Genomic DNA, 25,028 nt, shown 5'->3' with positions numbered 1-25,028 from the left:
CATGGAGTAATGCGATAGTCACTTTTGTCTTCAAATCGGAGACCGCGCTTGGTGCGGATCGGAATATTCTCATAATCGATCTAATTCTTCCAAGGTTCTCAGTACGGAGTACGGAGTACAAAGGGCACGCTTGTTTAACTACTTTGCAAGAAGCTATTCCGAGGTCGGCAGCAGGTATTAGGCAGCTTATGTTTCAATATCGCCTACTACAATCCCAAAAAGGTATCAATCAGCTCGGCTGGCTGATCAAAGAAATCGAACATCACAATTCCCACCCGCTTTCCCTGCTGTCCTTTCAGGAAAGAAACCAGGAACTGGTTGACTCCACCTTCTGCAGTATATTCCGTGCCGTTCCCCAAGGCCATTATGCGAGGCCAAATTGGAGGTTCGTTCGGGGTATTCGTGGCGGATGCAAAAGTCCAGAACAAATTATCCGGATGTTGCGTCGTGGCTTTTTCGATGTGTTTCACGGTAGCATTGCACTTCCACTGAATATTCTCCTTTGCATCGGACCCCATTGGAGTGAGGGGCTGGTAGTAGTCTTCGATGTAAGCTGTCAGGTTCTCCGCGGTATTGTAAACCAGTTCAATCCCAGGACCGTTATCAGTCCAAAGACTAGGCGAGAAATGCAGGCCCGGCAGTGTGGTCGTGTAGGTTTGCGGTAACTTGTCCAGATCGAAACGACGCAACAGATTGATCTTGCCACGTGCGTCGCCTAGTTTTCCCAGCTTGTCTTTGGTTTGGACAAAGTATTGTCGGGCGGCTGGGGATGTTAGCGTCTTGTGCAGCAGCCGTTGCAAGGCCGCGTCGTTCGAGGCGTGGAGGGCTGTCGAGCTCTCATACTGCAGTGAGAGAAAGACTGTCTCGGATGGGTGATCGTCCAGCCATTGGTAGACCCCATACAATACATCGCCAACGGTGGCTGTTTCCGAGAGTAGAGCTTGTTTGTGATAGAAAACCAAGCTAGTGTTCGTTGGGTCGAATGCATAACGCAAGTCAAACGCGCGAATCCCCATGTTGAGCATGTAGATCAAAGGTAATTCTTGGCAGCGAAATGCCTCCGGCGCTGGGACATTGATCTCGTTGAGGTCGGTGATGCCTTTCATCGCATCTTGCGACGCTTGTGTGTAGTTCCACGTTGCGCTGTCATGGGTGCCGGGGATGTTCATATGAACCAGCAAAGTGTCATCTGGGTAGTTTCGCATCCATGTTGCTTTGTTTCCTGTGTTGCGAGTATAAGGCCCGAATATTGGTTTGGCATCGTCGAGGATCTTTTTGGAGTGCGAGGTCCGCAAGGGATGAAGCCGCGGACGACGCGCCTAGAGCCAAGGCCACAAATATCGTAGGCTTCCACATGTCGCCTTGTTGATTTAAACAGCGACCGAGGGTTTGGAGGCGGTTGAAGTTGAAGCGCTGAAATTCCAATGTTAGTAAGGTTGATGCCTCAGGGGCCCGCCAACCTTACCTGTCACTGCCGTGTCCGTCCACACCCGTCCACACTGTTGTGCACCCCTCATTCCACCATGAGTTACAACACTCCGCTCTGGGCGCTGATTCATGCGGTCGCCGATATTTTCTCGTCAAACTAACCACATTCGATGGAAGCTCATCTCGCTTGCGAGGATTGAAGCCACATGGTTGACACCCACGCACGTGTGCCGAACGTTGAGTCGCGACTGGCGCGCAGAATGTGGAGCTTCTTTTTTATCGCGCTGGGATTAGCTGCTGTCTGTTTTGAGGTCTTTATATTTGAAGACCTCCGACGCGTGTGGTTCTCTTCACCACAACCAGTCAACAACATGCGCAATCTCGTTGTTCTTTCCGCCGCTGGGGCCGCGCTGGCTCTCAGCCCAAGGGATACCTTTTATCCCCCGGCCTTGAATGACACCGCCTACATTGCCAACAGCTCCATTGGGACATATGGCGGTATCTACAAGGCTGACACCCATGGTCCGACCAGGGGAAGCCCTTACGGAACCTATGACTACTGCTCCATGCCGCACCCTCGTTCAGAGGAGTACGAGCTACCCGGGGCTCTCGCCAACGGGTCGGCTAAAGGCAAACTTGTGTACTTGGAATATCTCCAGCGTCATCAACGGCGTACTCCGTACAACATCCTCCCAGGAGGCGAGGTAACGACGCGATGTCAAACGAGATCATTCCACCTACTAATCAATCGCAGAATCAAGCCTATCACTGTGATGACGTCCGGCCGTACCTGTACGCAGGTCCTGACAGCGCAAGTGGCATTCAGCCCATGCCAATGTATGCCCAGACATATCAAGACCCCACCAACCCCTTCACACCTGGTGTCAATGGCACATGCCAGTACCCGCAAATCACCATTGGCGGTGTGGAGGATGGGTTCCAGCATGGTAAAGATCTGTGGTCGGTCTACGGCAAGAAGCTTGGGCTGATTCCCAAGACTCCAAACGGTCGCGTTTGGTTCCGCTCCAGCGAGTCTGCTCTAACCCAGGCTTCAGCTGGCGCGGTCTTGCGTGGTGTCTGGCCGGAATACAAGGGGGCTTTGCCGTTGCATCAGATGGTCTCATCTGTCGATACTGTTAACGAGGGATACTCTTGCGCAGCGGTTAGCTCGACACTCTCTAGTCTCAAGTCTACCTCTGAGTGGAAGGAACATTTGACTGTAACTGAGGAGCTCCGCTCGAAGCTGGGCTCAATGTTGGGCGCAACAGATAGTTCGTGGCAGAGCACATTTGACCACTTCTCGGACAACTTCCAGGGTCGTCTTTGTAATGGATATGCACTCCCCTGCAGCTTGTCAAACTCCTCGGCCTGCGTCACTATGGAGATGGCTGAGGAGGTTTTCCGCGCTGGTGATTGGGAGTGGAACTACTACTGGCGCACGAATCCGGATGTGGTGAAGTACATCCAAGTTGTTGAAGGTCTTTTCATTGGCGAGATCGTCTCTCGCTTGCAGGCTGTTCAAGACGGGAAATCCTCTCTTGACTACAGCCATATCTTCATCCACGATGGTGACATTGGTCCTATTTTGGGTGCTCTGGGAATTTCGGCGCTTCGCTGGCCGGCTATGGCATCTAATGTTGCTTTCGAAGTCTGGTAAGTACCTCGGTCTAGTTCTTCCGATCTCCTAATGTCTGACATGGATTACAGGGAAACCGAAGGCAGTGAACATTCATTCTACGCTCGTGTGTTGTACAGTGGTCATCCGTTGCGAAGTATCCACGGGGTTCTTGATTGGGTTCCGCTGTCCGATCTCATTGACATTCTGAGCACATATGTCCCTGAAGATATCACTTCCCTTTGTGGATGAGTGGTCTCCTTGGGGAGTCTACTGAAGTTTCAACCTTCCAAGGTTTGGCCGATGCTAGCCCTGGAGGTTCTCTCCTGGTGCTTTCTCGTCTCACTCAAACTTCTAATGGAAAAATAAATTTTGCAAACAAAAAAAGTACTCGGTTCATTAATGATTAATTAAATATCTCTTTTATAATGGGAGCACTCCAGGCTTCCCTCTCAATATAGACAAATGATGTGCATATCTTTCTGCTGCCCCCAGGGCACCAAGGACCATTCAGTCAGACCCCTATTCCGAGAGAGCAAACTTGCTCAGAGCACGGAGTCGGTGACCATAGAAGTAAAGCAGCCAGATACCAATAATACCAATAACACTCAATCCACCAAGAAGACTGACACCGCGAGCGACGCCCAAGTTTCCAAAGAGCGGGTGCGCAAACAACACACTTCCACAAGCAAGAGCACTGCGGAAGAAATCATTCGCAGCGAACAAGCTAGCCGCGTACTGCGGGTAGCTTAGAGGGATATAGACAAAGATACACTGCATAACGATGAACACGGTCGCACCATAGATGGTGATACCGATAGTTGGCGCAATCCAATGAATAGACTCACGCGCCGTCCAAGCAAAGAGGAAGAGACCAATAGTAGGACCGAAAGAGGCCGGTAGAGCAGGGATGAGACGAGACTCCTGAGCACCGAATCCGAAGCGGCGAATGCGGGGGTTCATCCAGTAGTGGATGTAAGCGACGTAGACGGCGATACCCAGAATACATGAAACCAGAATACACAGGAAGACGAGACCGATCTGGCCGAGGTTCATACCGTAGTCGACTGGGTAGACGAGAGGGAAGACCTCGAAGAAGGAGTAGTAGATGCCGTAGATGATGGCAGTGTAGATCTGGACGAAGAGCACTGCGGGATCTTTGATGGTGATTTCCAGAGGCTTGATGAGGGCATCAATGGCAACTGCTGAAACGCGCATGTTCCGCTGGTCGATCTCAGATTGAGCCATGAAGCGCTCGTTGTTATGGATCTTGCGGAGGCGGCTTGCGCGTCTGAGCAGGATGGTTGCGCTGCTGGTTTCTGGGAGAAACAGGAACATCACGATCAGGACCGGCGCGGAGGCCCAGATTGAGATGTATAGAGACCAGCGCCAGCCTTTCACGGGGACGGCGAAGCCACTGAGTAGGGGGCCGAGAGCAGCTGGAATTTATGTTAGTATCAAGATGTGTATGATGAGTAGTGGGAAAGACTTACGTCCACAGTAAGCGGCGGAGACCCAAGCCATCATGGCGTAGGGAAGAGCCATCAAGCTATACATGTCTTGGATGGAGGCACCTCCAGAGGCAAGACAGGGGGAGCCGAAGAAGCCCTGCAGGAAACGAAGTACCATCAGACCGGCGAAGTTCTTCACCAGAGCTGTTGGGATAGAGATGATGACGAAGAGGAACATGGTGATGATGTAGACCGGGTTGCGACCGATGACAGGGATCTCACTCAATGGAGAGAAGGCCAATGGACCGATACCATAACCAAGGACATAAAGCGACAGACCCAGTGTTGCGAGCAGAGTGTCCACACCAAACTCCCTCATGATACCCTCTGTGGAGGAGGTATAGATAGCGGAGGTCGTGTATACAACGAAAGTGTATAAACAGATGATGGTGGCAATGAGAGCACGCTTTCGATTAGACCAATTGTGAGGATTGTCCGAGTCGTCGGTATAGTACCAGTCGACGAGGATGGCCCCATCTTTTGTCTTCTTCGGCGCAATTGGAATGGACTTTGTTTTCTCGATCTCATGTTGTTCCTCGAGCTGTAGGCGGGCTTCGATTTGGGAAGCCTGGGTGGAGGCTCGGCTCAAAGGCTCACTACTGTGACTGTTGTGACTGTTGTGACTGTTGTGACTGTTGTGACTGTTGTGACTGTTGTGACTGTTGTGACTGTTGTGACTGTTGTGACTGTTGTGACTGTTGTGATTTGTCTCTGGTGAGATAACCTTTTCATCTCCGATGATACTTGCGGAATCATTCAGAAGCTCCAGCCATGTGTCGGGAAGCTTGAAGTCAGGCTTTTCTTCGGGGTATTGGAAGTATTTGTTTTTGGTCAAGTATCGGACAAGCTGCCCGAAGGGCGCATCTCGAATGACGGCCTCCATTTTTAATATACAAGGTAGCTACCAAGGGTAATTTGGCGGGAGACAGCTGGTTGAGGAACTTGATACATCATGGAAGGTAGGACAGACATGATATATACATATTTTCGACACATTTCCACCCAGGCAAGATTCTGTGCGATTCTCGGAATTTGGACAATTGATTTTAAATCCGTGCATATAATCAGGTTGATTCCCAAGCAGGTGCAGCTAATAATCAGAAAAATCGTCTTAATAATCACCTTGGCAACGTGTGAATGCGGCTTATGATAAGCCTATCAGACGGCCTCTCAAACGCCATATTACCCTTCAGAGAAAGAGTCGTTTGGATTAGCCCGATTCCGAACGTAGCAGCACCCACGCCAGCTCGTATACGCGGGTAAGCAGAGACTTTTGATTGATTTCCATGGGAGGCCTAAGAGAGATCCTTGGCACCTCGTGCAAATAAGCTCTGCTGACAGATCAATCGGACAGATCCATGGATCGCGCCATTGCCTCAATTCGGTCGAGCTTAACTCCGTCGATGTAAGTCCGCAATGTCCCTAGCATCTATGAGTCAAGTGCCAAGAGTCGAATACGAAAATCCTGCCTGGTCGGGAATCCTTGCGTCATGAATCTGTACATTTTTATTTACATCTGATCCTATCGGGCCTCCAAAAACGCCACTTGACGGTTGGATCTCAGATAGGCTTTATTTCATCGTGCTGTCAACCAGCTCGCGATAGATCTTTTTGAGATCAGCAATGTCAGCATTAAGCTCGTCGACCTGCTCGCTCTTCTCGCCCAGCATTTCCAGTGTCGTCTGATATCGCTGGTCGAGATCTTCGAGCTCGGCTTCGAGTTCGTGCACGCGAGAAGCAGAGAGCTGCTTTTCTTCGAGCTCGCGCATCAGGTCTACGACTTGTTGCCGAGCCTCATCGCGCTGAGTCGTGACCCGTGCCAACTCATCTTTGGTGCCAGCCCGCTCACTCTCGAGGCGGCGCACGGACGCACTCATGCGCTCGACTAACTGGACAGATGGGCCAGCTCCGACAGTATTCTCAGAGATAATGTCGTTGATGCCCCGCGGTGGTGCCTGAGTACCGCCGTAAGCTGATGGAGTGACCGGAGTCCCCGAATCCCCAAAGTACTCATCCGGCTCGAAGCTGATGGATGGCGCTTCCATGATCGAGGGGTTGGTGTTGAGATGTGGGGGAAGAGAGCGTCGCTTGAGTGATCGAAGCAGGATAGGAGTTTTGTCGAGGCGGCGTGCCAATTTCCGGCGACGCGAACGGCATACCGGACGAGCGTCGGCTGGGTGGACGGAAGTCTGACAGTCCTGGGGCCAGAGCATCGAGAGTGCTCGAGCGCCGGGTAGATGCGACTGGGGACACCCCACGTGTCTGCGAAGGAGAATTTGCCAGCAGTTGGTCCCTCCATTTGGTCCGCTCGTCTTCGAGCTTCTGCACCCATGTTGCTTCGGTGGTTTTCTTCTGCTCGGCCATATCCTTTTGCGCTGAACTGAGATCGTCTAGCGCCTTCGTAAGCTTCTGCTGCAACTTCTCCAGCTCCTGCATACGCTCCTCGAGCTTGCTGTTGAGGTCGTGCTCGGTTTCTTTCGCGTTATCTAAGTCTTCTTCGAACTTCTTAAACTTGAGGTTCTAAAATCATAATGTCAGTTAACTTGATCAGATCGTTCACACAAATCGTCATCTTACCATTTCTCGAATTTTCTTACGCAAATCACCTTCCCGTCGACCAGTATCGTCACGCTCCTTTTCCACACTAGCCAAGCGTGAAAGCAAAGAGCCTTCAAGGGTGTGCCAGTTCTCACTAGCGGCAGCATATTGAGTTTGAAGAGTTTCGATCTGTCGCAGGAGTTTGGCCTGGGTTTCTCCTGTTGCTCCCGATGAGGCTTCTTCGGCACGGGTCCGAAGACTCTCCATCTTGCTTTCCAGAACAGTCTGTTCACTCTTCAGCTCGGCTTCAAGCATTCGAGCTCTTTCTTTCTCCTGCTCTACATTCCCTTGCAGTTCGGTAATCTCCTTCTGTGCCTTTTCTTTGCTGATGTCATGTTCGATCTTCAGATTGGACAGCTCCTCCTCGAGTGCTTCGGCCCGTTGCTTCTCTTGGTCCAATGCGTCAGAGTTCGCCTGATTTTCTGCAGTTTCAGCACGAGAGACCGCGCGACTCAGTTGCGACTTCATTTCTTGGACAGTTTGACTGAGAGCGTTCCTTTCGTTCGTAACAGCCTCCAAGTCTTTAGTTGACTTAGTTTGGGAGGACAATGATTCGTTCGTTCTCTTTTCAGCAGCCTCTGCTCGTTTGGCTCGCTGCTCAGAATTGGCCAGATCACGTTCAAGCTTCTCTGTCTTCTTCTTCATTTCTGTCTGCGATTTCGTGGTCTCGATTAGTTGTTGACGCAGCTTCTTAATTACGGTTCGATGGTCCATTTCCGATTTGGACAACTTTTGGCCCTCTTCAAGTAGCAAAGCAATTTTCTCATCCTTCTCGAGGAGCTGTTTCTGCGTGCTACCTGGCTTGGCGCTCGCAGCCGCATTCTTGGCTGATTCTGCAGCGTCCTTCGCCAGGTACTTAAGCTTCGATTGTAATGCGTCTATGCGTTCAATGTAGCCATGCATTTCCTCCTGCCATCGGGATTCAGCAGCTTTGTGATCAGCTTGCATACGGGCCGTTTCAGGGTTCGCGTCTTCGGTGACATCTGATTTCACATCGACACTGACCCGGGGACTGTCAGCCGGAGCAACGGCACCAAGTTCACCTTGACGTTGTAGATCAAGACTGCTCTCGGCCCTCTCGGGTTCAACGGAAGGTTGAGCCACATCGACGGAGGCTCTTGGGGCGGAATCTGTCACGCTAATGTCTGCTGAGATGCGCGGGATCTCTTCGGAATCACGGTTCAATTTCTGAGACTCTAACGCATTTGCGGCTCCCTCTTCGGCGGGCACAGACTTGGAATCATCCGGTGCACTTGCGACGGACGCAGCGCTAGAATCAATGTCCATACTAGACCGAGCACCGTTACTTGGTACCGGGCTAGCAGGGGGCGACGAAACTCTGCTTTGCGGGGACTCCGATGATAGATTCGAAGCGTTTTGTTTGACCATGGCGCGGGCAAGACGCTCCTGAAGTCGGTCATTCCTCTTGGCGCTTGATGAGCTGCGGGAAATTGCTTGGGGAATGTTAGCCAACTTTGGTGTCCTATGGGTGTCTCTGGGGAATTCGTACATGAAACAGGGGACTTCGCGGCTGGCGTTTCCCCAGTCTGAGTGTCCACAGGCTTCCCATTCGAGTTGGTCTGGTTTCCGTTCTCGTCCATCAAGATGTGATCCAGTCGAGACTCGACACCGGCCACTGCCTGCTGGAAGAACGATCCCATGCCCCATTTTGGCTTCTGTGTGCTCGATTCCTGAGCCATTGTAGCAAGTTATAGTGATAGTGAATGCGAAAAGGCTACGATGCGGCGAAGACCTCGGGTTGCATTCGCATGGATTCGGTGGGGGCTGCGCTCGGACACCGGGTTGTCGCGATTGTCGTGGACGATTCGATCGTTCTGTCTATAAATTCTTGGGGTTTGTTGAGACCCGGTTACTATTGTAGACGGCTTGCTCCGTGAACGAGAGACTGGCGAAGATGCCGAGTAGAAAGTACTGGGCAGAAACCTGAGATGTAGAAGTCGCTAAGCCAACAAGCCAAAGTTCATGAGTGAAACCACTGGCTAGAAAAAACGGCGCGCACAAAATTGCAATTCGAGAAAAGGCGATGGCAAAGCAAGTGAATGCTGTGAGCGAAGAGAGACAGTTGTTGAGGCAGTGGCTTGAGGTACCGTCGGTCTTGGCGCAGGCTTCCGTCATCCCCAAGCTCCCCCGTCCCTCTGGACACACCTCCAGTTATCAGACACAGCCAGCGACGCTCCTTTTCCTGGCTCAGCATCTCTCGCATCATACCCAAGATGTCACTGGAGCCCCCCACCTACCTCGGCTCTCTTCAGAATAATATTCGAGCTCGGCCAATTCCATGGGAGGGCGCCGTCCGAGCGGGCAACATCACCGATGACCACTTGAAGAAGATCAAGGCGGTGGACAAGGTGCGCAAGGATCAGCGTCGCCAAACAATAGAAGGAGACCTCGCCGGGTACACAGACTTGTTGGCAGGTGGTGCACAAGGGAAGAGCGTTTTGGACTCGGCCTCCCGGAGGACCGATATCGTGCAGTATATTCTAGTGCTGGCGTCGGATTTGATTCAAGGTACCATTTGACAGTCTTGCTGCAGCATTCTTATGCTAATCAACATATATCAGATGTTCCCTCTCTGGCGGACTCCCTCATCTCTCACCCAGAACCGTATAAGCCATTCCTACCTTTCCTGCAGCACTCGACCAATGCCGAAGACCCTATCCCCCTGCTCACCTCCACCTTCCTTACGGCTTTAGTTTCGCACAGTCTTGTTGCCACGTCTAAACCCGCCGCGCGCGACAATGAAGCTCTCCCCCAGCTATACGCTTATCTCTCCACTCTGACCAAGAACCAGGACAGTGGCCTCCAAGATATCGGCGTTCAAGGATTCTCAGAGTTGTTGAGAACATCCAAGGCCAGGGAGATCTTCTGGACGCAACGTAAGGAGACTCTGGATCCTTTGATTGAGACTCTCCGAACTGCAGCGGGGTCTAAAGACAATGCCAGCACCCTCGGGGGCAGCACTCGTGGCAATGAGCCTGGTCTTGCAGGTGGCGTGAGCCTGCAGCTCCTGTATCGAGTGCTCCTAGTGCTGTGGCAGCTTGCATTCGAGGGTGCCCTCGTGGGTGATGAACTACAAGAGTCAGTGGCCTTAAAGACCAGTTATTCTTCTGTGAACACCTGCTAACTTTGCCCAGGAACTATGATATTATTCAACTCTACACTCAGCTCCTGCGCCTTTCACCAAAAGAAAAGACGACCCGTTTACTCCTTGCGACTTTGTACAGCCTCTTGTCGAGCAACCGGACAACGTTGCTACCCGTTGCCGTATTTGTTCGACTCCCCGCACTCCTGACCAATTTAACCGGCCGCCACCTCACTGACCCCGACCTGCTGGAGGATCTCAATGCGCTTTCTTCTATGTTGGAAGAATACACCAAGACACAAACTACTTTTGATCAATATTCGGCGGAAGTTCATTCGGGCCACCTGCGCTGGTCGCCTCCTCACAAGAATCCGACATTCTGGAAGGAGAATGCCCGACGCATCTGTGAAGAGTCAAATGGTGCCTTGCCGAAGAAACTTGCTGAGATCTTGTCCAAGAGCTGGGACAACGACAAGCAGGTTCTGGCGATTGCTTGTAGCGACGTAGGGAACCTTGTGAAGGAGGTCCCGGAGCGTCGTGGGCAACTAGAGCGACTTGGCCTGAAGGCACGGGTGATGGAACTCATGGCTGACAAGGATGAAACGGTGCGATGGGAGAGTCTGCATGCTGTCGGCGAGTGGCTTCGGTACACCTTCGAAGGGTGATCGTACTTTGTGATCTTTTTCTTTCAGGATGAGCATATACTCCTGCGTATGTACTGTGTATTTTGATGCCATAGCGCATACTATTTTCTTTTTTTATCTGGAATAGATTGACTTGAAACAGTCTTGATATAGTGTCGGTGGATCTTGCGATCGACCGCTAAAGAACCATACAGCGGTACGAACCTACGATCATTGAAGAAAACTTAGTAGCCCCTTGAATTTGCACTGACTCTCTCCTCAATCTTGTCTACTCTATACTCTTGTTCTTATTCTTCTTCGCATGTAGATATCAAGACCATCGGTTCCCCGGAAACTCACATTTGCCACGCGGGAGTGGGATCGTTATCATTCCCCGCAGAAATTCTTCGCCGGAGACACCACCCGAAAAGTACAGCATCCATGTCGAGATCCTTCACAGGCTGCAAGAGATGTAAATCCCGTCGACAGAAATGTGACGAGCAACGACCAAACTGCGGCCGTTGCCAGACAGCAGGCGAACAATGCCAATATGCAATGCAGCTGCAGTGGGGAGGGCGGGCATTTTCGCGATCGCGATTCGGTGCCTGCGTCGGGGGCACGGGGGGAATGCAAAGACTAGGTGCGTACGAAATCTACTGCTCAAATGTCCCTTTGCTAACTATACCAGAATACTCACCCGGCGAGTTTATCTACACCACCAAGGCTAAGGCTGCGCAGTCGACCGGGTCAGAACTGACGCTATCGCAACCCGTCGATCCTTTCTCCTCCTTATCCTCCGATCAAAAAGCCTTATTACACCACTTCATAAATGATGCCTCTCAGATCACGGCGTGTCATTCAGGTATGCAGCAGGACATATGTCGTATGCTGGTCCCAATGGCGCTCCAGACTCCCTCGTTACTATACGCCACCACCGCTCTGTCAGCGATCCATATCCAAGCCTTACACAACCAGTCGGACTCTGTCAAGTCAGCACCGGATATTGCACGGCTGATGGCTCTTAGTCTAGAGCATTTCCGCACTGAGTTACAAAACCCTTCGTCCAAGGACTCTGAGGCCCTGGTGGCGACTGCCCGGACACTATGTCTCGCGGAGATCCACTCTGGGGCCATCAACCCGAATTCGTGGAGGGCACATATTGACGGAGCGAGAGCGTTGATGAGGGCATCGGATGCTGCAGGGGAAGATTCGCTGCGGTCTGCAAGCGGGTTCCGAAGATATCTGGATCGTTGGTATTGGTCGATTGTCTCGCTCACAGCTTTAACCGGAAATGGACCTCCGATTGGAGATACCTCGGACTTTGTGTCATCTGATCTGATGGGAATGGGCGGGTCTCCAGACTACCTGGATGACTATTGGGGCTTCAGCGTTGACCTCGCGGCCGTTTTCCGGCAGATCGGGGCTGCTGCCTGGCGCAATCACGAAGCTGAGCAGGCCACCGGAGGCTTTGTGGCGGGAGAAGTCGACAGCAATGTTGAGAACGATGCTGAATCCCTGGAACTTGCGATTCGGCAGCTTATGAACCGTGATTCAAGCTCACAGCCTTCATTTTACCCTGGTGCTGCAGAGGGCTTATCCGCAGAAAGTGCTCAGCAGCTTCTGCTGTGTAATGAAGCTTTCCAGCACAGCGCACTCATTCAGATACATCGGCGACTGCGCAAAACACCTACTTCATCGCCGGAGGTACAGCAGTCAGTGCAGCGCATTCTGGAATGCACTGCACAGATTGGTCCTTCGTCTGGCCTCACACCTTGGGTGATGTTGACGACGCCTATTTTCATTGCTGGCTGTGAAGCACGCGGCCAGGACAGGGATACAGTCAGACAGCTTCTCTCATCCTTACACGACACCATTCGCGTTCCCAATGTTTTACAGTCACTCAAATTCCTCGAGCAGTATTGGTCAGATCAGCTCGGCGAGGAAGAAGACTGGAGTCAATTCCTTGGTACGAACTTCTTCTTCACTTTACGCCCTTCACATGCTAACTTTCGATGATTATAGACCGGATGCAGTTTGACTTTATTCCTTACTAAAGAATTTGGACCGATGAGAATATGCTGTTATGTCTCATGTGCAATGATGCGTGCGTTTTGCTTTGAGGAGTCTTTTTTACATATACACCGGGTTTCAGACCGCGATTGGGAAATTACATTTTAGAGAACGAATACATGATTAATGCAAAGTCAAGTACATTCAACTACACCGGCTCGTGCCGACATCACTTGTGATGGACATTCGAATTTCATTATCTGTATTGACGTTTTCTTCAGGGCAACGAGGATCCCGAGTCTCCTGCACTCGGTCTCAATTCCAGCTGCGACGATCCTTCACCCTGCCTTCTGTCCCAACTTGCAAGGAAAACGTTGAGGAGCTCGTTCGCGACACCCAACAACAAGAAAATCGCAATCACCTGGCCGAAGGTCCACCCCTTTTCTTCAGGGTCAAGATCATTCCGCCGGATGGTCTGCTCCAAAGAAACAATCAAGTATACACAAAAGGCGCAGTAAGCGACCCTGTTCAGAGTGTATTTCAACAGTGCTTGACCGTGCAGCCTCTCCGGTGGGTCTCTGTTCCTCTGATACACAGGAGAATTGACCTCCATAAACCAATTGAGCCATCCTCTCTTTTGCCCCTCGATTCTGTCTCCGCTCGAGGGATGTCGCTTGCGATATCGATAGTATCCGCACAGACACGGTAGCAAGCACGTGAAGCCAATGGCATAACTCGCGACCACCAGACCCAGGGTCCCAAGAATGATATAGCGGAAGACGGGTGATACGGCGTTAATGTTGATGCCAAACACAACATACACAGTGCTAGCATTGCACTTGGGCTGGCTTCCAAAATGCGGCGCGGTTACCCAGACATAAATGTTGAAAGCGGCGAAGGCCCCCAGAGCTAGGATCTGAAGAAAAGCAAAGAAATATAGTCGCCAAGGGCCAAAGCCTGCATATCGGCCCTTGTTGACTAGATCCATGCCTAAGATGGCAAGAAGGTGTATGACACATATCGCGTGGAAGAGCGTCAGATCACCCTTGAAGGTTTGGTAGATTGCTGTGCAGAGGAGAGCTAGACCTTGCATGCCGAGCGCGGAGGATACACCACGCGAGAACTCCTCTTGGTCTTCGCCTGGTGACAAGACACGGAGTAGGTAGCTTACTACCGATCCACCCAGGCAGAGGGTGTAGATAGATATGCGAATCTTTTTATACGGTCAGCGATGATTTGCAAGCGGTGACTAGACGATGGGAAATACTGACACCAACTCCAGATACATCAGGATTTGCTTCAATGACACAGCCTGTTGAGTTCATGATGGGCGAACGTAGAATCACTGCGAAGCTGTCCCAAGCGACATGCCACACGGGTTATACAACTCTGGATTCCACGGCTCAAATAGCCACGATTGACTGCGAACCGCGCCGAGGATTTCTAACAGCCTCATTACGAAGTTAAAAAGAGCGCGAGCAAAGCAAACAAGGCACCTGAGCACCAGAAGTGGCTCGGCAGCCGTATTGCGCCACTAATCCTTGCGATGACCAGTTCTCAAACAACTGCAGTCCCTAACAAGCAAATTAACATCAGCGGCTGAGTCTGCCAGTCTGCAATTGTGGCTTTTCTTCCGACAAAGTCACTTTGTCATTGGATCGCGAATTGATGGCCCATATGGGGCGCCCTGGCCTTTGCTTACTGCAGGAACCGCTAAGCCTGAACTAGGGGTGCTCGAGCGCACCAGAGGCTTAGTCTCGGTAATGGTGAGAATCCATTGGTCAATCAGCAACTGTATTCTTGATATGCTCAGGGTCTTCGTTTAACTCTTCGTAAATATGCAGGCTATAATCTCGTCAGTGGAGTGAAAATGACCCTGAGGCTTTTCAGCCTTTTGCCGTGTCTCTCCCCGATCATCTGATGGGAATCTAACCTTTTTATTTCGTACTACGTAGGAGTCAACCTTGGGATCATTGGCCTCGGAATCGCGTCATTTATAAGAGGACCCTCGCCCATGGGAACACTCAGATTCGGGGTGCTCTAATCGTTCTTAATTGCTACTCCGTATAACAAGTCTCATTACTGGTGAATTTTAGCCAGTCCCATCATGGATTCAGATAACTTGAATCGTCCGGCGATCAACAGTAAGTTTCTACCAAGGTTGTTTCTGATTGTTTGCTCCTCATCTCCCTACTGTGTCCACGTTACGCATAGCACATATACAAACATTGAAAGTCTTTTTTTCTTAGTTGTGAATTTTACCACAGAATGGTACTAGTTATGTCTATCGTTTTCTAACACATCTTGTTAGTCTGGGTGTTCTTCGCTCTGGCAGCCCTTGACATCGCAGCTAACGCCGCTGCTGGCCCAGCTGCAGTTGCAACAGCTGCTCATGTCAATGGCAGTCCACTGACAGCACGAGCCATGCAGCTTGGTGCGCTTGCAGGTGTCACCAAGTCCGGAATCTTAGCGTTTGTGGAATTCGTGGGATACGCAGGCTTACCGACACCGGCGTGGATACTTCTCGTATTATTGGCGAGCTGCTTTGGAATTTGTGTCGTTATCACAGCCGAGATCAGCAACCTGGTACTGGGAGAGAGTAAGTTGAATTCCCCCTTGTCATTGACTTGAACCTTGCGCTCGTGGATCTGAAACTAATGTCGTTCGGTTATTTTCGATAGCACCAACTGCATTGCTTATTGCAGCTGTGGTCGCCGCTATTCCCCTGGCAGGAGAATGTATTGGAATCTATCAGTGTAAGCCCTCTTTCTTTGCCAGTTCTCATCTGCAAATGCTGACATTTGATCCAGCGGCCGGAGGCCTTTATGGTGGCAAGCCCCAAACACAGGCCTGCGTCATGGGACTAGATGCCTTGGGAGGTTACGTGTTTGCTCGCATGGCTCACAATGGCGGCTATGATATTTGTCCGTATCATGTTGCGGCGGCTGCTGGAGCTGTGTATGGAGTGATCACTGGGTTCTTCCACACGGTCCTTGGATGCATAGCTGGTTGCTCCTCGTACGAAAGTACTAATGGGCATTATACCGTGCGCAATGTATTTGGGAAGTCTCACGGGTATGATGATAGCTGGATGGTGACTGGGCATCTATGATTGTGATGATGTATGTAAGCTTGAAGTAATGAAACCATTGGGGATCTCAATGCGAGACAAGCTGTCTGAACCACGATCTTCCAGAGGCCAAGTCCAAGTGGACGGGTTTGAAAGGGGGAAACCCGGACAATAGCCTTGTTCTAGTATGCAATCTTGTATACAGCATGAGTTTGGTATAGGGCTGCAGCTCTTTGGGAAGATGGAGAGCATTTTGCGTTGGTCAAAACCCGTCAGAAGTGGTGAGTAGTTGATGCTGAGGGGTGGTCTAGTGGGAAACAGCCCGGACAGGTTGTCCTGCTTAACCCTCCCATCAGCCGCCAGGGAGAGATTGCCGTTTACGGAAGTGCCTCTGAGATCTTCCAGGAAGTGACCCTACGATCTTCCACGTTCAATCCCTGGCATCACCTTTTTTTTTTCTCTCTCTTTTTCCTTTTCTCTCACTCGGCATGTGACATGTTTCCAACTCCCATGGACACAGTCTGTTTCTGAGGCAATTGAGCATTGGAAGGCAGACAGCAAGGGCCCTGAAATTGCCGGAATGTAATGGCGAGACGCCCTGTAGTGAGTACCCACCTAGGCGTTTGAGACATCATCAAACGGTTCTAATCATAGAACGGTTGTGGCTGGAATTTGATTGATCTCCAAAAACAATGATCGCCGCGTTTGCTGGCGCCAGAGATTGTACTCCGTAGTGCAATAGTGCAATGTATGTATCAAATTCTTAGATGTAAGTAAGACATTGCGAAGATGAGACACGGTCTAGATTTTGAGATCAAAGTGGATCAAACAAACGGAGCTGCAGAAGCCACTATTTTTTTTTTTGACGTGCAGGGATGAGCAGGGATGGGTCTTTAGTGTCGCGTGTAGGTTGAGGACCTCGGGATGGCTTGAATTTCGCAGAGGCTGAAGATGAACATCGGGAGCTATTACGGAGTACTCCGTATGGTCCTCAAGTGTTGGGTGCGCATACAACTTTTGCGGTAGAGCTGTATACTCCGTACCTAACAGCACAAACAGCCTTCCAAGGTTGCAACGCCGAAATATTTGGCCAACTTTTAGTATCTCTCCTGATGTCCCCTTAATAAACAGTAATCTACGGCATATTCTGAGTATGTATATATTCTCTATCACTCCGGACATTAAATACTATCGAGTAGCTATGAAGTACCAAAGTGACTCAATAAGTCTCTAGACCTCCGGAGCTGGGTGGAGACCTATGGAGCAGCCCTACGCATTCCCGTTGCAATCAATAATTTTTATGGTGTGACAATAGATCAAGCCACGTCCCATAGCTATTTATGCATCATGGGGGAAACACACAGTCTTCAATCATCAAACTCGTCTCCATATGCGTGACGCGGAGCCGTCATTCGACACTGTTACTTAACCGCCGAAGAACAAACCTACCAGAAACGGTCTCCAAACTACATACTTGTAGATCGATAAGGGGGTCCAATTTTCGAGATGGAATTAGATAAACTACAGGATGAGAGTAACCTGTGCAGAAGAGGTGATCCTTCACTCGACCGACGGGACCGTTCATCAGAAAAGGAGAATGCTGGTTCGGCATTTTCTTTTCTCGATTTTCAAGGTTCCCCCTGATCCAAGTCTTGCTGCACATATGTACAATGAAGCTAGCTCCAACCTTATGGTTGTATTTGTGAACACAAGTAGCTGAGATCCAATCATATGCAACTGGGAAATTCTCCCACGCGAATTGTAGCAAATTTGTTCTGCTGTGTCGTCAGTGCTGGGGAGCCTGAAAAGTCAGAACAAGGAGAGGTGTCATCGGTTCAATCACATTGACCAAGCCCGCGTTTGATGTGACAATATGCAGCTACATCTCTGTTGGTGTAAGCGCTTAACCCTTTGAAGTAACACATACCGACCACGCGCTGGCCCGAGTGTTTTGCGAGGCGCCGGAGTCGGTATCACGGCTGGGCTAGCGTGCATGATAGGATTGAGCACGTTCTTCTCTTCTTCAGAAGCTTGGCCTGAAGGAGAAAGGGGTCATATCCACTTGGAAGTGTGAAGAGGCAATTTTTTACTCCGTACAACCTTGGAACAAACTCCCCCCTTAATATATTGAAAACTTTGGAACTTTCTACGAGGACGCCAGCAGGTCACAATAAACAGATCGCACATGAAGTACGAGTACTCGGTGCACTTCGCATGACACCTGAAGATGTACAATGCAAGTATAATGTGTAGCTGTACGTTCGATAGCCTTGCGTATACAAGCTTAAGCGTCAAATTCAAATGATATTAAGTAGTCTGCAGGTAGTGAAAAAGTACCTTATGGGCAGTTGCAACGCGTGATGCTACTCAAAAGTGACCTTGGAGAAACCTGGGCGGCTACCCCTGAATCGCCAAGCCTTAGCGTGGGACGGGCCAACCTCTTCAGATCCTCGACTCAAGGGGGTTTTGATTGTGCTGCACACTATTGAATCCAGTTCTATTTTCATACTCATCTACACCAAGAGCTCAACAACGGCCTTCTGGCTACCTTTCTCAAGATGAAATTCCATAACTCACCCGGGACACAATCTCGCGATCTACGAACATCGGCTCTGTAGGTTCAAGCGATGTCGATCCTACCGGCCAGAGCGCTATCAGAATATTGTATTTGTGCCAATGAAATCCATGCAACTCCAGACCCACGACTCCAACCCCTGCGATCCACCTTCACGCTTACTTGTCCCGACTTGCGCTACTGAATGGCGTCTGGAACCCACGGGCGGTTTGCGCCAATCGCCCCCCCGGGTCTTTGTACACTTTTTTCTCCTTTTCACGCCTTTACCCTTTGATAGTCCTGATATTCCTAATATTCCTGATATTTCGATATTTCGATATTCTCCTAATCCTTTCCCCTTTGGTCTTCTCATTGGCGCACCATTCTACTTTCCGTGCTAATCGGCATTCATGACCGTCGATCCATGGCTATTTTTTGATACGGACCAGGGTGTTTCATGGCGTCTCCTCTAATGCTCGGCGGCTCGCCCGCCCATTCAGAGAGCTTCTCTAGTCTCAATTCCCCTCCCTCATCTTCTCCAGTTCGAAGGAAACCTCTCCCGCAAAATGTCGATCTGATTCCGGGTCCTGTTCACCCCTCCTCTCCCCTTTCGATCGAGGGAGATAAACCCACACCCATTCCCACTGCACCTGTGGATAGACCACCATCCCCTTCGTCGGCGGATGGAGACTCATTGATCACGGTACAGAAGAACCCGAATAGGTACGCGACTCCATATTTTTGCCTCTTGAAGCTTGCCGCGAAGCTTGCCGTGTTCGTTCCCACCGACGTGGGTACAAAACGTGATATGGCTGATACAGGTGGCTCCGCTTCTTTGTGACATGAAAGACTAATCGTGTGCCTTTGTTTCGACTCTTTAGATTCTCCAGAGGACAGCTCGCTGCGCCTCTGCACATCGATACCTCCACCTCCCGTCAGGACTCTGCTTCATACTTGAGATCCGTAATCGCAGACGACGACGACGATTCAGACGAGGCTATTGACTACTTTGACGAAGAATACGAACATCAGTTCACGAATGGAACCCCTCTACACAGTCGTCTAGACAGCGAACCATTCATCCCAGTCCTCAACTCCCCTCCCCCGTCGAAGCGATCATCGAGACGCGCAACGAGCATGGCCTTACACCCACCGCTAAACCGGCCACCTCCGTTACATATTGACGTGGATCATCGGTCAATGTCGATGTCGATGGGTGCGGGAGATCCAAGACAACCCAAGACCCCTGGAAATAAGATCAGCTCATTCTTTGGCTGGAAGGCGGCGAACAATAATCATAATACAGCTACCTCGCCGGGGGCGAATCGTCCAGTACCGAAATCTCCGATTCTGGACGATCAGCAATGCCAGTTTCCATGCCCCCATTGGCTAATGTCCCCTTCAAGCCACCTTCTCCTTATAATACCAGAAGCAATGGAAATGGGTCGACGCGGACCCCTTCTATGGGATCTGCAAGTTTAAAGGAGAATATATATGCATCCAAGATGGCAGATATCGAGAATGAACTACGAGAGATAAGCTCCGAGTTGGCGGGGTCTATCCGTCGAGAAATGGACCTAGAAGATCTAGTTGAAAGGCTACAATCAGAAGGCCCTGACGCAAATCGTCGGACCAGCGACTATTTCTCGGATTCGGGTACTAGTTCTGTTCGGTACGCTTCAGAATCTGGAAAAAATGAAGATATCGAGAAGATTCGCCGGGCTGGAGAGCAAGAGCGTGCTCAGTTGAAGGTCGAGTTATCTCAGAAGTTACAGGAGGAACGCTCTAAGCGAGTGGCTTCCGAGTCACACGTTCAAATATTGGAGTCTCAAGTACAACAGGTGCGTTCAGTGACAAACTTTCCGCTTGCAAATCATGCTAATGCCCTTCTAGCTTCGTCGCGAGAGAACTGATCTGTCTGATCTATCTTCCAAAACGAAAGAACTCGAGACGGCTCTCGAGAATACCAAACGAAAGTTGCTCGAAGAGCGACAATCTAAAGATAACTTCGAGGATCTACTGACAGCAATGCGAGTAGAACTCGAGCAACTGCGTAATGACCGAGACCAACTTCGAGATGGCAGCAGGCTGGCAGAGGAAATCGAGGCGCTCAAAATCGAGAATGCTTCTTTGGCCCAACTGCAAGGTGGTCGGTTCGCCTCGATTGCCGAGGAGGGTGGCTCACCGAGAAACTCAGCCTTTGGACTTTCGAGGTCGAATTCTCTCGCGCGCAAGCCCAGCGGCCTCGCACGCTCCGGCTCTCTTTCTCGGTCCAACTCGGTTTCCAATAATAAAGGTGGTAACTCACCCGAGACACGTGAATCTTTGGTCGATAAGGTCCAGGATGTCGAGGTCCAGCGCGATGCTCTTCATCAGACTCTGCGGAACCTTCTAGAGCGCCAGGCATACCAGGCTCGCGACTTTGAAAAGCGCACCCGAATGCTGGAAATGGAGCTTGCTATATCCCAGCAATCAGGCCCTCCGCGAAAGCTGGGCTACAAGAGGGACGTGCACAACCTTCGCGATGAGGTTAACATTCTGCGCATTCGCGCGGAAGATGCTCTCGATGGCAAGTGGCAATCTGAGAAAAACCTAGCGGGTCTTAAGATGGACTTGGACCGAGCAGAGCAGGAGACTAGCTCTTTGCGCGTGCTTCTGCAAGAGGACACTGCCGCTGCTGAACTGGTCGCCGGCCCAGAAGGCTTCTCCGGCGAGACGGCCACATCCACCTCCCTACAATCTGCATTCCAGCAATTACAGACGGACAGGGCTACCGCTGAGGCCAGTGTTGAACACTCAGACGAGCTTGCTTCATCTTTGGAAAGAACAGAGGTGCTTGGTACCAAGGTGAACTACCAGCTGCGCACCAATGCTACTGTCCATGCCCGCTTGGAAGAGGCCATCAACAAGGGTGATCAAGATCAGCAGATCTCAGTCGATCGCATCAACACCCTGCAGAATCACATGAAGGAGCTCGAAGACGATCTTGTAGCTGCCCAGCAATATACTGAAGAAGAAATGGGCAAGCACGAGGACGAAATCCGTCTCTTGAAAGAGAGCCAGAATGCTTCACTTACTCGTATGAAGAACGGCGGCCGCACACCCGTCAGTCTCTCACCCCGCCCACCCAGTGCACCATTCGACACCCGCTCCCCGCGTCTGGATCAGACGACCAGCGGAGAGGGTGTCCCCCTGGCCGAGGTCATTCAGGCCGAGGCGCTCGAAAAGCGAGTCAAGGCCCTTGAGAAGCTCCTCCGCGATGCGGACATGGAGATGGAGCAAGTGGTTGGACGCATGAACCGTACACAGCTCGACGTTGCTCAGCTTCAAACTGACAGGTATGTTTTTTTTTTTGCCCTTCACTGTTCCCCTTTCAGTGACAACCCTTGAATCTTATACTAATTGATATCCACAGAGATGACGCTCTCCGCCAGACTAGCGAACTCCAAACCGAGATTCAAGCCGAGCGTGAAACCCTCCAGGGACTTGTCAAAGCCCTGTAGTAGTCTCGCTGGCTTTTCGCGATTTACACTTTCTTACTTTCGTTAATATACCACATCTGCATATGCATTTGGACTCCCATCCTCTGTGATGGTTGAGGACAAGGTGTCTTGGAGTTAGCCCGGGGCTCGGGTGTGTTTTTCTGGATTCTTATGCAAGGATCATGCGTGTGGCACCGCGCAGACCGTTCTTTAGCTTGGGGCGTTTGTTTTTCCGGGATTGGCGGTTGGCCCTCGATGGTCATACCTGTATATATAAACCGTCTCTTTTTGAGTAAATATCTAATTGGCTGTACAGTATAATTGACTGAATGTGAAAGCAAGTTTTGAGTTTTATATTTTGAGATCTGCTGTTGCAACTTGGAAGTCGTGGAGGTGAGAAGTGAGAGGCCGATAAGCATTCTTCACATGCAGTCCGGGTGTTTGTTTGTTTTGCACTGACCTTATCTCATCCAGCTGTCACACAAGGAGCTCAACCTGCATCCCTGGCCCTTTGACACGTTTACTATTGATCGCATTGGCTTTTATATACAGGTTGACCTTGTCACTTCATATCCTGAGTCCTGTCCGTCAATCTACGAATATTTACCACCGTCCGGTCCCACCACGCGCAAACCTACCGTGACAGCCTCAGCGCTCTTGAGCGAAAGCAGAACCACCACAGAACAAGGGACACTGAAAGCCTAAAATTCTTACATTGCCTCTTTGTCTCGCTTTGATCACTTCCTCGATACAGACCGATCAATCACATCAAACAAAGAGCCCAGCCGACAAAGAAACCACAAGCCTACTAAAACCACAGGGCAGGTCCCTTCTTCCGCTCTGTCTTGCTACTCGATCACCTCTCTCGACATTCAAAGACATTCAAAGATCTTAGAGATCCCAAGAACAAAGTAGCCATGGACTTCCTACCAGGTGAGTACTAACTATCCCACCCCAACCACGAGCAAACGTATATATACCCAGGCAAACAAGACTACCTAACTAACAACTCTCTCACGCAGAAAATCTCCAAACAGCTCTCCAAAATCCTACCTTCGCCTACATCCAAAGCGCGACACAAAACCACCTCACAACGAAACTTGCCGACCTGCGCACCATGTATCTCCAGCCCTACTTCATCGAACCGCTATCGAAATTCATGGCCTCACACCAATCTTCGGCCCAGGACCTGGTTCTCACCGTACTCTTGGGACTAGTTTTCCTCTTTATCACTTCCAAAGTCCTGGGCTATGCCTACCGCGTCGTCGTCTTCTGGGTCACCCTTGCTTGCCAACTCATCTTCTGGGGATCACTCGGTGCCTTCGGCGTATATGTCTATAATGTGGGAGTCGAGAAGGCCTTTGCAGACTTCGGATGGCTTGGTGGCGTGGTTTGGGGATTTGTTGATAACTTCCAGGCGAAGAGCAAAGCGGCTGCGGAGGCTTTTGCGGCGACGCAGTGATCAACTTCGGTTGATTCATGTGATCTTTGATTGATGGGCTTATTACTATCTTGATGCTTTTGCCTTCAGGCTCTTTGGAATAGCGTCTTGTTGGAAGATGTGACCGGGAATGAAGGAAGTGACTTTGGAGTTTAGAGGTAATTCAAAAAAATTCATGAGCTGGTCTTGGTTATCATTATGGTTTGGAATATTTGAGGATATGCTATTATATCCATTTGTAGTATGGCATTCTCTCAGCGCTGACCTCTTCGGTTGTCACATTTACTCAGCGCGTCGTGAAACTCCAGACTGGGCTTTGTCCATCGCAGGATTAGCTCTCTATCTCGTAGACGGAGATATCTCGAGGAACAACAGCGGGGGTTGCGATGAAAGGTGCAGCCTCGTCGGCTATCGGAAAAAATCTGACGCGGGGTTTTGCACATGTCGAAACGATCGACCACGAGCGCCAGGAATGTTCGTGTATTGCGAATGCATGCCGCATCACTGTAGTAATGAGGGTTTTGCTGCTCAATCCTCATAATTAACCTCGACTTCGTCCTTTGGCTCTCTGGGTTCCTGGGCTTCATGGTACTGGATGGCATCATCGATGTGGCTAACAATGGCCGCCACGCTATCCTCGTCTTGGACGTCGAGTTGCAAGAAAGAGACCATGCTGAAGTCATCAATCAACTGTCCAACAGCCCGGTTGAGTTGGTTGAAGGATCCACCGCTCATCAAAGATTCTTTGGCCATCGGGTTGGCGCTAGCGGTGAGGTCATCTTCTTCCTTGTCCTGTAGCAATTGAACATCCACATTTGTAAAGCGTCTTAATTCCCGGCGGGAGACCATATCACGGACTTGGTCCATCTTGCTGAGAATATTGACGTGGGGCATCTCCATCATCAACATGGCAGACATGGCACTTAGTGTACCGGCGAAGAATTTGGCCTTGTCAACGACGAAGGTACTTTCGAGGAGGTAGGCGGCGCACATGTTGATGTTCAAGGGTCCTTGTCGGGAAAGGAACTGTGTGAGGGATGGTAGAAGGGGGATATGAGTGTAGAGCTCGATCTGGCCGGGCATGTCGAAGATAATGAGGTATTCCTCGCTCAGCGGTTCGAGTGCCTCTGAGAGGAATTCCAGGTTCTGAAGTAGGAACTCAAAGCAGTAAATGAGGCCTCCATTGGGACCTAGACCCATCTCTTCCATCACATCTTCCAATGTGATCAAGTCGCGAATGTCGAGGTCTGGTTCATAAGCGAAGGTCTCAGCGGCAGGGTCGAGATTGACATAGAAACAGCTACGTCGAGTAGTCTGGAGGTGTTGAATGATGGCATTGCTGAAAGTAGTCTTGCCTGCACCGGCAGGACCCATAACCAGGACCCCGAATTTCGACATGGTTGATACTAGCTCCGATAATGCGAAACCAAAAAAAAAGCTCAAGGTCCAACTATCTTATCGGCAATCGGTAACGAGAAAATTGCACTTCTGCCGGAGGGGCTGAATCTGCCGCTGCTGACCGCCTCCGATGGCGCCATCACGGCTGACAGGGACCAGAACTACGGCGTACATTGGGCGGTACTTCGCAGCGAC

General features: G+C 50.6%; 11 protein-coding genes across 11 annotated transcripts; 6 read left to right on the top strand and 5 right to left on the bottom strand.

Moving 5' to 3' along the window:
- Window positions 1-206: 206 nt before the first annotated feature.
- On the bottom strand, window positions 207-1,205 carry N7506_002022 (phosphatidylinositol-specific phospholipase C; the record flags this gene model as incomplete). Its single annotated transcript, XM_056951318.1, has 1 exon — window positions 207-1,205. One exon carries the CDS (start codon window positions 1,203-1,205, stop codon window positions 207-209), a length of 999 nt encoding a protein of 332 aa, XP_056817233.1.
- Window positions 1,206-1,634: 429 nt separating this feature from the next.
- On the top strand, window positions 1,635-3,295 carry N7506_002021 (histidine phosphatase family protein; the record flags this gene model as incomplete). The annotated part of the gene is made up of 3 exons (XM_056951317.1): window positions 1,635-2,132; window positions 2,183-3,081; window positions 3,136-3,295. The coding sequence occupies 3 exons, from the start codon at window positions 1,635-1,637 to the stop codon at window positions 3,293-3,295; spliced, it is 1,557 nt and encodes a 518-aa protein (XP_056817232.1).
- A 270-nt stretch (window positions 3,296-3,565) lies between these two features.
- Window positions 3,566-5,437, bottom strand: N7506_002020 (MFS transporter; the record flags this gene model as incomplete). Its single annotated transcript, XM_056951316.1, has 2 exons — window positions 3,566-4,482; window positions 4,537-5,437. The coding sequence occupies 2 exons, from the start codon at window positions 5,435-5,437 to the stop codon at window positions 3,566-3,568; spliced, it is 1,818 nt and encodes a 605-aa protein (XP_056817231.1).
- A 688-nt stretch (window positions 5,438-6,125) lies between these two features.
- On the bottom strand, window positions 6,126-8,852 carry N7506_002019 (M protein repeat protein; the record flags this gene model as incomplete). Its single annotated transcript, XM_056951315.1, has 4 exons — window positions 6,126-6,592; window positions 6,714-7,074; window positions 7,132-8,606; window positions 8,663-8,852. The coding sequence occupies 4 exons, from the start codon at window positions 8,850-8,852 to the stop codon at window positions 6,126-6,128; spliced, it is 2,493 nt and encodes an 830-aa protein (XP_056817230.1).
- Window positions 8,853-9,386: 534 nt separating this feature from the next.
- N7506_002018 (H(+)-transporting V1 sector ATPase subunit H) lies at window positions 9,387-10,920 on the top strand (the record flags this gene model as incomplete). The annotated part of the gene is made up of 3 exons (XM_056951314.1): window positions 9,387-9,681; window positions 9,735-10,251; window positions 10,308-10,920. 3 exons carry the CDS (start codon window positions 9,387-9,389, stop codon window positions 10,918-10,920), a joined length of 1,425 nt encoding a protein of 474 aa, XP_056817229.1.
- Window positions 10,921-11,433: 513 nt separating this feature from the next.
- On the top strand, window positions 11,434-12,932 carry N7506_002017 (fungal specific transcription factor domain-containing protein; the record flags this gene model as incomplete). The annotated part of the gene is made up of 3 exons (XM_056951313.1): window positions 11,434-11,518; window positions 11,567-12,844; window positions 12,901-12,932. 3 exons carry the CDS (start codon window positions 11,434-11,436, stop codon window positions 12,930-12,932), a joined length of 1,395 nt encoding a protein of 464 aa, XP_056817228.1.
- Window positions 12,933-13,165: 233 nt separating this feature from the next.
- On the bottom strand, window positions 13,166-14,213 carry N7506_002016 (uncharacterized protein; the record flags this gene model as incomplete). Its single annotated transcript, XM_056951312.1, has 2 exons — window positions 13,166-14,101; window positions 14,160-14,213. 2 exons carry the CDS (start codon window positions 14,211-14,213, stop codon window positions 13,166-13,168), a joined length of 990 nt encoding a protein of 329 aa, XP_056817227.1.
- Window positions 14,214-14,995: 782 nt separating this feature from the next.
- Window positions 14,996-16,000, top strand: N7506_002015 (uncharacterized protein; the record flags this gene model as incomplete). Its single annotated transcript, XM_056951311.1, has 4 exons — window positions 14,996-15,032; window positions 15,200-15,487; window positions 15,570-15,644; window positions 15,699-16,000. 4 exons carry the CDS (start codon window positions 14,996-14,998, stop codon window positions 15,998-16,000), a joined length of 702 nt encoding a protein of 233 aa, XP_056817226.1.
- A 2,969-nt stretch (window positions 16,001-18,969) lies between these two features.
- Window positions 18,970-22,015, top strand: N7506_002014 (uncharacterized protein; the record flags this gene model as incomplete). Its single annotated transcript, XM_056951310.1, has 5 exons — window positions 18,970-19,235; window positions 19,394-19,708; window positions 19,819-20,353; window positions 20,406-21,850; window positions 21,928-22,015. The coding sequence occupies 5 exons, from the start codon at window positions 18,970-18,972 to the stop codon at window positions 22,013-22,015; spliced, it is 2,649 nt and encodes an 882-aa protein (XP_056817225.1).
- Window positions 22,016-22,911: 896 nt separating this feature from the next.
- Window positions 22,912-23,456, top strand: N7506_002013 (Apq12 family protein; the record flags this gene model as incomplete). The annotated part of the gene is made up of 2 exons (XM_056951309.1): window positions 22,912-22,927; window positions 23,017-23,456. The coding sequence occupies 2 exons, from the start codon at window positions 22,912-22,914 to the stop codon at window positions 23,454-23,456; spliced, it is 456 nt and encodes a 151-aa protein (XP_056817224.1).
- Window positions 23,457-23,963: 507 nt separating this feature from the next.
- On the bottom strand, window positions 23,964-24,833 carry N7506_002012 (putative signal sequence-binding GTPase GPN3; the record flags this gene model as incomplete). The annotated part of the gene is made up of 1 exon (XM_056951308.1): window positions 23,964-24,833. The coding sequence occupies one exon, from the start codon at window positions 24,831-24,833 to the stop codon at window positions 23,964-23,966; it is 870 nt and encodes a 289-aa protein (XP_056817223.1).
- Window positions 24,834-25,028: the final 195 nt, after the last annotated feature.

Source organism: Penicillium brevicompactum (assembly GCF_028827555.1).
Source record: "Penicillium brevicompactum strain IBT 35665 chromosome Unknown utg000001l_segment0_segment0, whole genome shotgun sequence".
NCBI lineage: Eukaryota > Fungi > Ascomycota > Eurotiomycetes > Eurotiales > Aspergillaceae > Penicillium > Penicillium brevicompactum.
The sequence above is the reverse complement of the archived record's forward strand: the minus strand, read 5'-3'. Positions and strand labels throughout refer to the sequence as shown.